Raw genomic sequence first — 15,644 nt, 5'->3', positions numbered from 1 at the left:
TCGGGGAATAACAAAACACCAGCAGTATTTACCAATTGCTAAAACATTATAAATTTGGAGCTCCCAAAGCGCTTTTCTTGAATGGCTTTTATAATCCAAAGAGGACATTTTGAAAATCACTGTTTTTTTATAAATCTATTTATTTGAACAAATGCAATACAATACAAGTAACATTAACAACCATAGCTGTTTAAACATGATAAATAAATAAATAAAACACTTTTAATAAAAGAAAAATTTAGAATAGAGCTGAGATGAAAGCCTCCATGTAATCCACCATGAGTCGTTTGTCTGGGTATTACATTGATTTCATCACATATATGCGATACATGGAGAAACACATAATAATATGTCATAACATATTTATTAAATTTCTCCGAATTTCGGGATAAATCACGAATAAATATCACAATATCGTTATATATATCTATGAAACACTTGAATAAGTTTAAGAACATGAAATAATTGGTGCAACACTTCATGTCCTTATGACAAATTTAATGCATAGTTGGTTTTCCGATTTGTGATCATATGTTTCATATTTTCCATTTAATCACTTATCACTCATTTGCTTTTGGAAAATTTCAAAGCTAACTTCTTTTTAATTTTTTTTTATAGAATTAATAGGCAAGCTAAACACTCCCTGTCTAAATAACACTTAGGCTAGTCCCTATTTGGCAGTAAGCAATAAAACATAACAACACATTTATAATTTGCATCATTTAAAGCTCAACTTACAGTATAAGTTTAATTGGTTTTAAGCATTCCAAAGTTATAGTTTTATCAATTACTATGTCTTGTTGAATTTTTGTACAAGACTTAAAACTAATTTGACTGTTCGATTGTTTCCGGCGATTGACTGTCAGATGAACTTGATTGTTTACACGTGACAGACTACTGACCTTTGTCACTTTCCTGTGATATATTTTTATTGTCATCGTTTGGACATTCATTTATTTGAGCAGACCCAATTTGTGTTGCATACAGTGGATTTTCTTGTGTATCTAGTCCTATAGCTTCATAGTCACACCCATCTTGTGTCGATACAGGTTTATTTAAGATTTCTATATGTCCTGATTTGTCTTGACTATCTGTCATTTGAACCGGATTATGTGATTGAATTATATTCGTCGACTCAGTGTCTTTCTTGGTTGGTTTTGGGAATGGTTTACGAACAGGTTTATTGTCAATAGCTACATTTTCAGACTTGATCATTTTCAGTGAAGGTTTAGACGATGGTTTAGGTCCTTTCAAAATTGGTTAAATTGCTGCTTTTTGTTTCGGTGGTTGTACACAACGTTCAGCGATTTCATATTCATTCTCATATAATTCATTGGAAGCAGACTCCTGATGTTTGTTGCCGCCATTAGGAGTATCGTACAGACTTGTATACAGCTGCTTTTGGTGATCACGTGACTCGGACGCACTAGGCATCTCATAAACACGTGGTTTAACCATCGGCATGTTTGCATAATCTATCGGTTCGATTCTCTCCCCATCCATAGCAGAATATCCAGGATTGGTTGCGATGATGTTTGTCTCCCCATCATTTTTTCTATTCCATCTGATGATTTTTCTGACACGTGCAAGTAATGTGTTGTTTTGCTCAGGCGCTGAATATATGTAAGATATTCTTTGGTCTGCTGAACTTGGTTCTGCATTGAATACACCACGTCTGAAAAAAAAATTATATTTCTACAGCAGCAATCAAAATATACAGATGGCTAATTTTTAAACAGCTTAAAGATCAAATATGCCCAACTTCTGCTAAGGGATGTAGCAAATTCTTTTTTTTTTCAAAATCTAAATTTTTCAACTGCTTCTTTCAGTGTATAATATTCAAATAAATTCGCTATACCCGAGAGTTTGTATAGTAATCAGTGCATTTGTATGTGCCAAATACGGCTAAGGTAATCTATGCATGGGATAAGAAAATCCTTAGTTTTTCGAAAAATTTAAAGTTTTGTAAACAGGACATTTATAAAAATTGTCACAATCTTTTGTTCATGAAGATAATTATTTTAAATATGATCTTCCATATAGAATGTAAATTTTCATCAGCTAAATATACAAATAAACTATTGATAGATACCAGGCTTTAAATTTTGTACGCAAGACAAACAAATAAGATTAATAATGAACCCTGAGTTTATTACCGTTTCATCCTTAGCTTTTGTTACTGATGATTTGACCATTCTTAATAAAGGTAAATCAATGAATGCACTTCAGTCGCATCTGTCAACATATATTTTTGAAGAAAAGGACATGGGGATCATTTGTAAATCCGACATTTTATAGTTCTGGTCAACCGTCTTTTCTTTAATACGATTGACCAAAACATTATTAACCTAGATAAAGGCAACAGTAGTATACCGCTGTTCAATATTTATAAATCGATTATGCGAAAACAAATCGGTTCAAAAAAAAACCCGACGGAAACACATCAACTATAACAGGAAAACAACGGAGCATTAGTGAAATACAACAAAAACAAACGCTAACATCCATCGAAATTTACTACTAGTATATGACAACAACTGCCAAATTTCTAATGTCTCGTCCACATCATTATCATAATTTGTAGTACTTCTTAATACCCATGCTATTTGGTAGCGTCTGGTCCTTCAGAAAAGAGATTTGTTTGCATAGATATATTATTCTTTGTTAGCCAATTGAATTACCAATAGTTTTTTGCTAATTTTTAGCACTGTTTAAATAAACTTCAATTTCATTTATAATCTTTTTTTATACACCTATGTAATGTAGCGGGTCAAGTTATGTTTGATGAACGTTGTTACAGTTTTACTATTATCAACTTAACATTTCTAAGTAATAACATATTACATCTTCTGGCCAATTGCATGGTGCTCACCTTCTCAATTGATATATTAGAAGCGTACGTTTTGACGTCATACGACATCGATTACAGGGGTTGCTTGAATAACACAGAAATCTTCAGGGCTAAACTGCAATTGACATTGCAAAAGTTTTATGATTGGCCGTCCTCAAAATCTTTATGTACAGAACAAGTTTTCTGATTAGCATTTGTTATGTTTTTTTTTCTCGGTTTTTTAACATTATAATTTTGTGGATTCAAAAATTACATGGCTTGAGTGACCGAACATACTTCTTGAGGAATGGAGACAAGGAGAATGTTAGGGAGATTGAACTGTAAACTTGTGTTATCCTCACCTAGCACGGTACATGTGCTTATAACAATAATATAACATGAAACAACTATAACTCAATGTCGACCGCCAATCTTGAAGTTAATTTCTATTCGTCAAAAACCTTTCAATTCTACGGTGACCAGAACTATAAAATTTCGGATTAAAAATTATCCTCATGTCATTTTCTACAGAAAATGCATTTTACAAGTCAGGAACCTGGCAGATGCGTCCGAAGTGCATTACTAGATTTACCTTTGTTAAGAATGATAACAAAAATCATAAAAATGAAAAGCCTAGGATGTACAAATACCGAAATACTTTAGGGGTTATATGACTTTAAATAAAACTAAGTAGAGTAGCCAAAATCACTTTAAGTCAATATTCCCTGCTGAAATATGAACCTTCGTATCTTAATGAGTTCTAGTTATATCAACCAAGAATTTAATAAAGATGGGTTAAACTCAAATCAGTGATTACAGAGCTGACAATACCCCGGGGAATAACAAAACACCAGCAGTATTTACCAAGTGCTAAAAACATTATAATTTGGAGCTCCCAAAGCGCTTTTCTTGAATGGCTTTTATAATCCAAAGAGGACATTTTGAAAATCACTGTTTTTCTATAAATCTATTTATTTGAACAAATGCAATACAATACAAGTAACATTAACAACCATATCTGTTTAAACATGATAAATAAATAAAACACTTTTAATAAAAGAAAAATTTAGAATAGAGCTGAGATGAAAGCCTCCATGTAATCCACCATGAGTCGTTTGTCTGGGTATTACATTGATTTCATCACATATATGCGATACATGACGAAACACATGGTAATATGTTACAATGTATAACATAGTTATTCAATTTCTCCGAAATTTGGGTTAAAACACGTATAAATATCACAATATCGTTATATATATATATCAATGAAACACTTGAATTAGTTTAAGAACATGAGATAATTGGTGCAACACTTCATGTCCTTATGACAAATTTAATGCATTGTTGGTTTTTCGATTTGTGATCATATGTTTCATAGTTTCCATTTAATCACTTATCACTCTTTTGCTTTTGGAAAATTTCAAAGCTAACTTCTTTTTTTTTTTTTTTTATAGAATTAACAGGCAAGCTAAACACTCCCTGTCTAAATAACACTTAGGCTAGTCCCTATTTGGCAGTAAGCAATAAAACATAACAACACATTTATAATTTGCCTCTTTTAAAGCTCCACTTACAGTATAAGTTTAATTGGTTTTCAGCATTCCAAAATTATAGTTTCATCAATTACTATGTCTTGTTGAATTTTTGTACGAGACTTAAAACTGAATTTGACTGTTTGATGGTTTCCGGCGATTGACTGTCAGATGAACTTGATTGTTTACACGTGACAGACGAGTGACCTTTATCATTTGCCTGTGATATATTTTTATTGTTATCGCTTTGACATTCATTTATTTGAGCAGATCCAATTTGTGTTGCATAAAGTGGATTTTCTTGTGTATCTAGTCCTATAGCTTCATAGTCACACCCATCTTGTGTCGATGCAGGTTTATTTAAGACTTCTATATGTCCTGATTTGTCTTGACTATCTGTCATTTGAACCGGATTATGTGATTGCATTATATTCGTCGACTCAATGTTTTTCTTGATTGGTTTTGGTAATGGTTTACGAACAGGTTTATTGTCAATAGCTACATTTTCAGACTTGATTATTTTCGGTGAAGGTTTAGGCGATGGTTTAGGTCCTTTCAAAATTGGTTTTATTACTGCTTTTGGTTTCGGTGGCTGTACACAACGTTCAGCGATTTCATATTCATTCTCATATAATTCATTGGAAGCAGACTCCTGCTGATTTTTGTTGCCGCCATTAGGAGTATCGTACAGACTTGTATACAGCTGCTTTTGGTGATCACGTGACTCGGACGCACTAGGCATCTCATAAACACGTGGTTTAACCATCGGCATGTTTGCATAATCTATCGGTTCGATTCTCTCCCCATCCATAGCAGAATATCCAGGATTGGTTGCGATGATGTTTGTCTCCCCATCATTTTTTCTATTCCATCTGATGATTTTTCTGACACGTGCAAGTAATGTGTTGTTTTGCTCAGGCGCTGAATATATGTAAGATATTCTTTGGTCTGCTGAACTTGGTTCTGCATTAAATACACCACGTCTGAAAAAAAATCATATTTCTACAGCAGCAATCAAAATATGCAGATGGCTAATTTTTAAACAGCTAAAAGATCAAATATGTCCAAATTCTGCTAAAGGATGTAGCAAAGTCTTATTTTTTTCAATACAGTACATTCGTCTCTCATGCATATTGCAGTTAATGGTTTGAATTACATGATTTTTTTGTGCATAGTACTGATCTGAAGAGACAAGCCATTTTCACTTGATTTTAAGTTTTTTTCTTTGTTGTGTTTACGTTACTGTCCAACGTTATGAGTCAACTCACATTTTAGTCTCCCATTAAATGTGAATATAATTTCCATAAAAAGTGATGTTACTGGTGCTTAAAATTTTCGTGTAATGATGTAAATAAAGACAACAGTGGTATACCGCTGTTCAAACGTCATGAATTGATCGAGTGAAATCAAACTAAAACCGAGGGAACGTGACACATCAACTATAAGAGGAAATCAAACTAAATCCAAGGGAACATGACACATCAACAATAAGAGGAAATCAAAGGAACAACAGGAACATTGAAGTGCAACATAAACAAACGCCAACATACATAGAAACGAAGTATTTGATACTCCAAATACTTGATAGATAAATTTACAAAACCACATTATTGACTTTTGTTAACATACATGCAGATCGACGATTATTGACTTCAGTTCTATTCAAATATGTCTAGATAAGCTATATCTATTCATTGAATACAAAAAAAATAAAAAAAATCATAGTATTTCGAATGATTTTCATGTTTTATGAACATGTTACTTGCAAAAAATGGCGTATTGATACCATCGGGTACGGAACGCCCACCGACAGTGTTATCGACTTTGAGTGTGTAACAAAGTATCAAAGATACAAATAAACTAGTGTTAGTGTTATCCACTGTATGTATGATGTGTTTGAGCTTTTGATTTCGCAATTTGATTAGGGACTTTCAGTTTTGAATTTTCCTTAGAGTTCAGTATTTTTGTTATTGTACATTTTATTTGTTCCTTGAATTAAGGTGGTATAGGAGTCTAAAATAAAAATGATAGAATGTGTTCATACTTTGTCAAAATGTAGTATCTATTGATACATGATCAAAAATATTATAAAAATGATAGGTCACCGTGCATTTTCTCAAACTACAGGTTGTGACAAAATGACAAATTTTGTATGGATTATTCAGGAAAAAACCCCATTTTGTGAATTGCAAATAAACAAAATGATAGAATTGTAAAATAAATTAGGAAAAGATTGCTTTCAGACAATGCTTTGAGAATATCAAAAGAAAAGATAGGGTCACCGTACGTTTTTTCCGGCGAAATGACAAAATAGGAAAATTTCATGTAGAGTCCTTCAGAAAATGCACTGTTATAGAGTTATCTCCCCTTAAAATGCCGATTTGAAAATATTCAAAAACAACCAAAATTAATCTACACTTGTAAAAATATTATAATTTCTAAGTTATATTCTTATAAATTGGTTCTTTAAATGAAAATTCACATTAAATTTCTGCATTCCTGCATCAAATTTTGCTATCTTGATAGAAAATATGGACCTTAGATTCTCTGTTTTTTACAATCCAAGATGGCGAAAGACACCCATACCACCTTAAACCTACCTTTTCAGTATCAAAATAACAGCCACTAGTACAATGGAAGTCACTAACACGCCAAATAATACTCCCAGGATGACAGCAACTAGTGAAAATAATAAAATAGTTTATTAATTATCATGTACACTACATAAGTAAAAAATCAAACATACTAGTTCATAAAAATGTCAGGTTCTCATATTAATCAACAATTTAAATATGACAAGAAAAAAGTTACAGAATATTATAAAACGGCTAGACTTCTGACAAGAAAACCACAACAGATGGTTAACTAATATGGTGTATGATTTCAGCATAAGAAACTTCGCACACGCTGAAATAAAGAATTTGAGTCTTACATTCTCGTATTTGAAAGTTTTAATTCAAAACTGAATGAACTGGATGCTACTCAATTTAAGATCAATGTTTTTGACAATCATTTAGTAGTAATCAGTCCTTTTAAATAACTGACAATTAAAAGAATATCTCGGTAATAAATTGTAACACGTTCGTTCCTAAAATATATGTTATCGTTTCGCGCAATTATCTAAGCTGCCAATATTGAATTGACACAAGTTCTGACTTTTTTTAATGTTTTTTTTTTAAATGATTATTAAAATAAAAAGATAAAAATAATTGTCAACGAGTCAACTCTCAATACGAGACCAAATACAAAATTATGCTTAATGTTTCAATGGAATTTCGCCATGTTTGAACAATTGTTTCACGAGTTCCCAATTTTACAAAAGAAATAATACAAACCTGGAGTGTCGTCATCCTCGTCATCTTCTGTCGCCATAGACTTGGGCGTAGAAGTCCGAATCGTTGTTAGTTCTAAACAATTATAGAATTAAGATTCAATAAATAATTAATTGCCATCAAAATTTTATATAAAATATAAAAAATACAACTACAGTAAATCGTACAATGAACTTTTCTAAATAAAAGGTTCTATATGTTAACAGCTATGTGTGTGCAGATTTATATTAAATTATAGTTAAAAATCTTGAAAATGAAAATAACACTAAAAATACATCGTTTGACTGAAGCTCTTTTCATGATGTATCTTCTTCAGCTGATCAGATCAACACATGTGTGAGATGTATCAATAATAGGCGGCATAGTAAGGAACTATATGACGACCAAAAGGGACATAAAATAATAGCCAATTTAGCTGATGTTAACTTTAACTGAGGAACTTGGAACTTTTGTTTTTTTAATGCTTTATTCGTTTATCAAAAAAGTTATAAATTTGTCAGTGCTTAGGCACAGCTTACTGAGCTGTTGAGCTAGTAAGATACTGAGCTGATGATAATCGTGGGAACTTAAAGTTCACCACCAGTGGTAGCTAGTAAATAAACATAACACTTCAACATTCAAATATAGGGTAGAATTTCGATTCCTGGATCATACACAACTTTGCCCTTATTAGTAATGTAATCCCTGGTCGATTAATACAGTAATAACTACTATCTAAGGTAAATAATAAATGAAAAACTATTCAAATTTCGCAAAAAAAGAAAAACGAAAGATTTCAGTATACGACATGTACTAATTATGTTATGTTTCCAAGGCTCCATATTCATTTAAATTGGAAGTAATTTTTTTATAATAACACATTTGGTCCTATTTATTACTCCATGATACAATAGACCACAACCAAATGTTAATATGCAAAATTGCAATTGTGTAAGCTAGTATCTGATGTAAACAGTACTTTTATTCAACGTTTGATATACATGTATCTATTACCTGTATCATGACTAAAACAATCGGAGCTACCACAATTTTAAGTTCAGAATACATCAATTAATTTTCTTTCTAACAGTTTAAACAGTCCGTTAATTCTAAAGTGTTTTATCACCATAAAACGTACCACATAAGTCAATATTGCAATACTCCCATCTAGTTTCGGGGTCAGACGTGTAACACCACGGTCTGTCATCTTCATCCGGGTTTCTACAGTAATTTTTATTCCCTCTTCCTGACGGCCATTGTTTTGGGATGTGCGGAGAGTTACTGTCCCACCTCTGACAGATTATACCACTTGCTGTTATACTTCTAGTTCCGTTGTAAAACGCTTTACCATCGATCCGGTAATAACAATCATCTGAAATACTGCTTTCTACAGTGATAAAAAATATAAACCTTTTAGCTTAAATTCATTTGTTTTCAAGTCTAAGGTAGCAATACACATGCAGTTAGGAGTTTAGTTTCGCATTATGGCCCCTTGGATTTTTCAAATAGGAAAGTTATTGTGTAATAAAATTCATTTTTAGACAGATGAGTGCTAATTTAGCCTTCAAAGGTGGTTTATAAGAGCATCAAGATTATTTTTTACATGTTTTATGGGCTGTTTTCTGTTTGACAATCCGTATTGTCATAGCTAGACCGGCCATCGGTCCAGAAATTAATGTACTGTTTACAAACACTCTTTTTCTACACAGTACACGAAGTTTTTGATGCATTTTTACAAAAAAATGAGATGAAAGACATATGATTTTCATTGGATCTGCTGAATGATATATGTACACAGTTTCAGAAAAGGTATTACTTCAAGCAATTGAAATTCTACTTTTAGTCAAATTTTGGGGAAATATGTGACATCTTTCCCCCCCTTTTTGCAATATTTTATAACAAATAAATGCAGATTGTTGCCATGGATACACCAAAAAGAAATTATATTTTACCATTTTATATACTGGAAATAAAATCTATGGAAGATTCTGATTACATACATATGCCCATATATGACACAAACAGTAAGCTTGATATTGCAAGAAAGCAATGAAAAGGGAATGGTAAAATTCATAAGGGCAAATTTTAGTATTTTTTCCTAACTGTTTATTGCTACCTAAACTAAAGGTATAACTTGTCAAAGCAGAATAGGGCTATAAAATGCCCGTATGTTATTATATACTTCTGACTTTTAGCTTAATGAAGAAGGGTTTTATCTTAAAACAAAATGTTAATAATACACACAATTGAACTCACATTTTTCACGATTTTCTACAAAAAAGTTATATATTCAATTTTTGAGTATTTTTAACCAATACAAAAGGATAACTAGTTAGTTTCTCAATACAGTTGACTGGTTAGAAACGGAATACAGGTTACTGGTTAGTTTATAAATACTGGTCACTGAAATGTTAGTTTATGAATACAGGTTTCCTGTTAGTTTATGAAAACAGGCAACTGAAATTCTAGTTTATGAATACAAGTTTCTGGTTAGTTTATAAATACAGGTCACCGAAATGTTAGTTTATGATTACATTCAGGTTACTGGTTAGTTTACAAATACCGGTCAATGAAATGTAAGTTTATGAATACAGATTACTGAATTGTTAGTTTACAAATACAGCTAGGTCACTGAAATATAAGTTTACAAATACAGGTCACTGAAATATCAGTTTACAAATACAGGTCACTGAAATGTTAGTTTACAAATACAGGTCACTGAAATGTTAGTTTACAAATACAGGTTACGGAAATGTTAGTTTATGAATTCAGGTCACTGAAATGTTAGTTTACAAATACAGGTTACTGGAATGTTAGTTTATGAATACAGGTTACTGGTTAGATCATAAAATTAGGTCACTGAAATGTTAGTTTATGAATACAGTTACTGAAATGTTAGTGTATGAATACAGTTACTGAAATGTTAGTTTATGAATACAGTTACTGAAGTGTTAGTGTATGAATACAGTTACTGAAATGTTGGTTTATGAATACAGTTACTGAAGTGTTAGTGTATGAATGCATGCAGGTTACTGATTAATTTACAAATACAGGTCACCGAAATGATGGTTTAGGAATACAGGTTACTTGTTAGTTTCCGAATACAGGTTAACGAATACTGGAATATTAATGTTAGTTTAGGTACATTGACAGGTCTTCAGATTGCTAAATTGTGTCACCAAGAAATGTTTGAAGATAAAATAGGTAAGAATAGGAAAATACTAAAAATAAAAAAACAACTGAATGTTTTTTCTCCAGAAAAAGTTCGGGAAATTTGAATTGTAATCTAAATTTAATCCAGACAATGTTCGTTTTGATAGAATTGTAGAAATGTTCGCAAATATCAAGTTCGCTGATATACAATATTTATGATACATTGTTATATTAGAAACGTCAAATTAAGAAAGCAGAAAAAAACCTATCCAAATAACAATCATTATTTTCATATGTGCCACCATACTGTGCGCCTTATAATAATAACGTGAGCGAAGCTATATATATGTTTCAAGCTGGTGAAAATTCGTACCGTAACATAGGTATCTTATATACAAACTCTCATCTGGTCCCGTACACGAATCTCCATAAATACGATCGAATGCATACAACGTGCAATTACGTTTCCATTGACAACGACCTTTGACATGCGAGGTCACATCATTTGTTTTACAGTGGAAAGCGTCTCCTTCATAAGAGGCGTATTCAATAATAACAACTTTTCCTGGAGGACATTGTAATACTTTGGTTCTGCCTTCCCTGATCTCAATCTGCTCTGAAAAAATAGTTTTCGTAAACAATGAAAAAAAACCAAGCCAAAATAGTTAAAATTAAACTTGATATGCTCGAAACTTATCACGATTTCGGAAGTATATATGACTTCATACCCGAACGCAAAATGTATCATAACATAGGATTAAATTTAAAGGTATTGATATTTAAATTTATATGAGAAATTTAAAAAGAAAATGGATATAGCTGCGGTTTATTTGAGAAAATTTCACACGTTTAACGTTATTTAATATTATGTTATCGGATTTAGAAATGAATAAATAATGTGTGTGAAAACTTTGACAATTTATAATACATTAGTGCAAATACATAAGTCGTACGGGAGTATTGGCTGAGAATGAATTGGTTTATGTCAGATATGATACTCTTTTATATTTGTTACTAGTATATAATTCAAGCGGAATGTAATATTAGTTATATTAATAAAGAATCTGAATCTAAATACGAAAACTAAGCTACAGATGTCTTTTAATATTCTTTTATTTTTTAAAAAATATTGCGTCGTCTTTATATTCAACCAAATATTTTAAGCAACAGTATAGGTTGTGTTCAGGTTAGCAGAAATTGAGGAGAAAAGACACAAAGTATATATATATATATATAAACTAACTATAATAGTAAGCAATCATGCGGGTCATGTATAAAGACAGTTTGTTATGGTAATAAGCCCTAAAGAAAAGTAATAAATTGTCTACACAGACCTAAACAAATGCATTATCAAATGTATATATATATATATATTACGTATGTATCTGCTTCAATACACTTACCTGAAGTAGCAGGTAAAATTGCTATAATCTCTATAAAAAACAGCGTTGTCAACAAAAATAAACTAGTGTCCATCTTTGATTTAGGTAAAGGTTAAATAATGTACACATTTAAACGACCGGAAAATGAATCAAATTTAAAATGACCCGTCACAACTATTCAAACAGTAAACCTCCATAATAATAAAATGACTAACGTCACATGTTACGATATAGGTCACAGAGTATATAAAACTATTCGATTGTTAAATTTTGAATTGAAATGAGAAAAAGTTTGAGTGACACATCCTCGGTTCCTTGTTCCTTTGTACAGCTGAATAAATAAGCATATCTACATGTAGTTCGTGCTTCATTATTATTTCAATTACATTTAATTTGATGTTAAATACTTTTCATGATATTTATGTTTTATGATAGATATATGGTCCTTGAAATGTTTCCTATTAAGATATATTTGATTATCCTATTAAATAAATTTGTCATTTAAAAAAAAAAAAATTTTTTTTTTTTTTTTTTTAAATGTTACGGTAGATCCTAAGGGATATATTTTTAAATAACCTCACACAAACAAAACACACAAACAAACAGAAACACAACAACAAATATAACAATATGTTCTATGCTTAAAATGACATATTTGTAAAACTGTTACTAAGATGTGTTTTTGAAATATTAAACAAAGATGTGCCTGGACATACAAGCAACTCTGACAATAACCATCAGACGGAACAATTTTTGCATAAATATTATTTAGTTAGTTTGCTCCAAATAGTCCTTTTAAGTAGCATGATTTACGTCATACAAGACGACTGCGTATACTTTTCAGAAATTCTAATTTAGAGGATATTTTTTAACACTGTAATAAGATCTATATAGATTTTGTATGACAAAGAGACAACTCTTCTTCCAAGTTACAATTTGTAAAAGTAAACCATGATAGGTCAAAGTTTAGTCTTCAACACAAAGCCTTGACTCACAGCAAACAGTTAGCTATAAAGCCCCCCCCCCCCCCCCCCAAAAAAAAAAAATGACTTGTGTAAAACCATCCAAACAGGATTTAATCTTAAAATAATCTTATAAAAAAAAACCGAGAAACACTAATTACATCAGAAAGCGACATTCACTAGTCATCAGTATCTGACTTAGGACAGCACAACATTGAAATACACAATATACAATATCAATTGAAATGGCTTAACTCAATCAAAAGAGACAAGTCATATTAACACAAACAAGTGAGCATACATCGAACGAACAAATTTGTTTTATGACACAATGTAAATACAAAATCAATAAGATAAGAGGTGATATTTAACCAATATCAGAATTATTTGAAGTACGAGAACATAAGTGAAAATTTAAAGTCATATACCAAACACATATCAAAGTTGGTGCACATTGAAAAACAAAAAGACGACAATTACAGCTAAATATTCAAGTAAACATTGAATAAAAAAACCACCATAATGCATTACAAAATGTACCAACAGGCCAAATTAACACGAAAGTACAATTTGAGAGTACTTGCATTTACTATAAGCTAGTCAAAAGCCAAAAACAAATAGTAATAATAAACAAATAAATCTTTTCTTTCGGTACTAATATTGATTTTATTATTGATAAATGTAAACAAAACTAAATAAGTAAAGTTATATACACTTATGAACAGTACTGAATCCCGTCGATATTTCAGTTTTGGGATTTCACATGTTTTCTCATACTGTTGAAGACGTCTTTACACTGAATCCATTGGATATGTATTGATTGTTATATATGTTTGGGAAACATGATAATGTTATTAGTTGTAAATGGCTTTGAACTAGCTCTAGGTACTTGTTGGTCAGTACGGTGTGTTTTTAGTCTTTTTTAGTTGTGTTTGTGTTTTGTGCCGATCTGATGGGTTAAAAGCTTAAAACCTTTTCAACTGATTTCTATAGTTTATTCTAATGGTGCACCGTTGAACGAGGTAAAGGTTAAGCTGAGTGCTTGCAAACATGTTTAACGCCGCCAAATTTTGTATGTGATTGTCCTAAGTTAGCAGCCTGTGAATTAGTGGTTTCCGTTGGTTGCTGTCTATCGTATTTGTTTTTCGTTTATTGGTTTGTAAATATGTTTGTTTTCTCGTTTGAATGGTTTACCATTTTGTTACGTAGGAGCTTTTTTAGCTCACAATATGTGGTGTGAGTTATAGTGCTCATTGTTGAAGTTCGTATGGTGACAAATAATTACTATCATCCACATTATTTGGTGTCTGGTGGAAAGTTCTCATTGGCAACCATACCACATCTTTTTATTTTATATTGATATGATTATTAGCATGGTTATTATTGCAATGTTCGTTTTGTGAAGTTATTTTGAAGAGCCATGTTATTGCCATTTGTCCGCCATATTATTTTTGCTATATTTAGAATGTATTTTTGAACACCAAAATATATTCCGGCGAAAATAACTGACTTTTTATCAGATAAGTGTTAAATTTTCTATTTTTAATCTTTGCTATACATGGGTTCGAATGTTAAAGTGTTATAAAAGGATATGCTTAAGCCTTAGTTTTGTGGTAATTTGCCTTTTCCAGGATTAAAATAATATTCTTATTGCTAGGTTGTCTTGGTAAATGCGGAAGTGGTTAGAGGTCCATCACAAACCCACTAAAGAAAACGTCAAATCATTTTGATGAGTAAAATGACAGTTTTGTCGACAAAAGGCTGAGCTAACTCAATATAAGAACAATTCTGTTTATCTATTTACAGCTGTTTACAAGATACTAGTAATAGACAAAACTTTATTTTACCCCCTTTGTCTTGTTTGGTATGTCGACCATCTTGCCAATGGATGGTTGGCAGGAAGGATCATGGGACACATTTTAAAAACAAGATATCCACATGATTATTGTGGCCAAGTTTTGTTAAATTCTTGGAGAAGAGTTTTGTTTAGAGTATCATCCGACGACGGACGACTGGTGATGAGAGAAGCTCACTTGGTCATATGGGCAAAGTGAGCTTTAAAAAAAAAGATGTGGTATGATTGTCAATGAAATAATCTTCCACCAGAGGTAGTAGCTAACAACTACAGGTAACAATACGGTCTTCAACAATTAACAAGACGTAATACACAAAGCAAGCTGTGAAAGGTACCAAAATGACAAATGTTAAACAATTTAAATTAGAAAAACTGACGGCCTAATGTATGTATAAAACAAAAACAAACACTTTCATTTGTATTTGTAGTATTTGTATTTATATACATCTGATGAGTTAAGTCTTTTCAACTGATTTTTATAGTTTGTTCTAATGAATTACTGTTACGGCACTGTCCCAGGTTATGAGGAGGGTTGGGATCCCGCTAACATGTTTAAGCCTATCACACCCTCTTTGTATGTGTCTGTCCCAAGCCAGGATTTTGTAATTAGATGGTT

The 15,644-nt window shown here is 31.5% G+C and overlaps 1 protein-coding gene across 5 annotated transcripts; it reads right to left on the bottom strand.

Moving 5' to 3' along the window:
• Nucleotides 1-149: 149 nt before the first annotated feature.
• LOC134725974 (uncharacterized) lies at nt 150-12,544 on the bottom strand. Of its 5 annotated transcripts, none has more exons than XM_063590316.1 (6): nt 12,233-12,544; nt 11,203-11,445; nt 8,815-9,063; nt 7,701-7,772; nt 6,966-7,044; nt 150-1,675 (listed from the first exon to the last, which is right to left on the bottom strand). In XM_063590316.1, the coding sequence occupies exons 1-6, from the start codon at nt 12,303-12,305 to the stop codon at nt 1,261-1,263; spliced, it is 1,131 nt and encodes a 376-aa protein (XP_063446386.1). In that variant the 5' UTR covers nt 12,306-12,544; the 3' UTR covers nt 150-1,260. The 5 variants fall into 5 exon arrangements, with proteins under 5 accessions (XP_063446386.1, XP_063446385.1, XP_063446383.1 ...); XM_063590313.1 differs by lacking the exon at nt 150-1,675 and adding an exon at nt 3,848-5,348 and having other exon boundaries at nt 8,815-9,048; nt 12,233-12,540; XM_063590312.1 differs by lacking the exon at nt 150-1,675 and adding an exon at nt 3,850-5,348 and having other exon boundaries at nt 12,233-12,536.
• Nucleotides 12,545-15,644: the final 3,100 nt, after the last annotated feature.

Source organism: Mytilus trossulus, chromosome 7, assembly GCF_036588685.1.
Source record: "Mytilus trossulus isolate FHL-02 chromosome 7, PNRI_Mtr1.1.1.hap1, whole genome shotgun sequence".
Taxonomy (NCBI): Eukaryota; Metazoa; Mollusca; class Bivalvia; order Mytilida; family Mytilidae; genus Mytilus; species Mytilus trossulus.
This window is presented reverse-complemented; position numbering and strand designations above follow the sequence as displayed.

Coding starts and splice junctions, on each gene's coding strand:
- LOC134725974 (XM_063590312.1), bottom strand. CDS start 12,305: ATGGACACTAGTTTATTTTTGTTGACAACGCTGTTTTTTATAGAGATT. Junction 9,064..11,202: donor TATAAGATACCTATGTTACG/GTACGAATTTTC, acceptor TTATCACTGTAG/AAAGCAGTATTTCAGATGAT. Junction 7,773..8,814: donor TTGCAATATTGACTTATGTG/GTACGTTTTATG, acceptor ATAATTGTTTAG/AACTAACAACGATTCGGACT.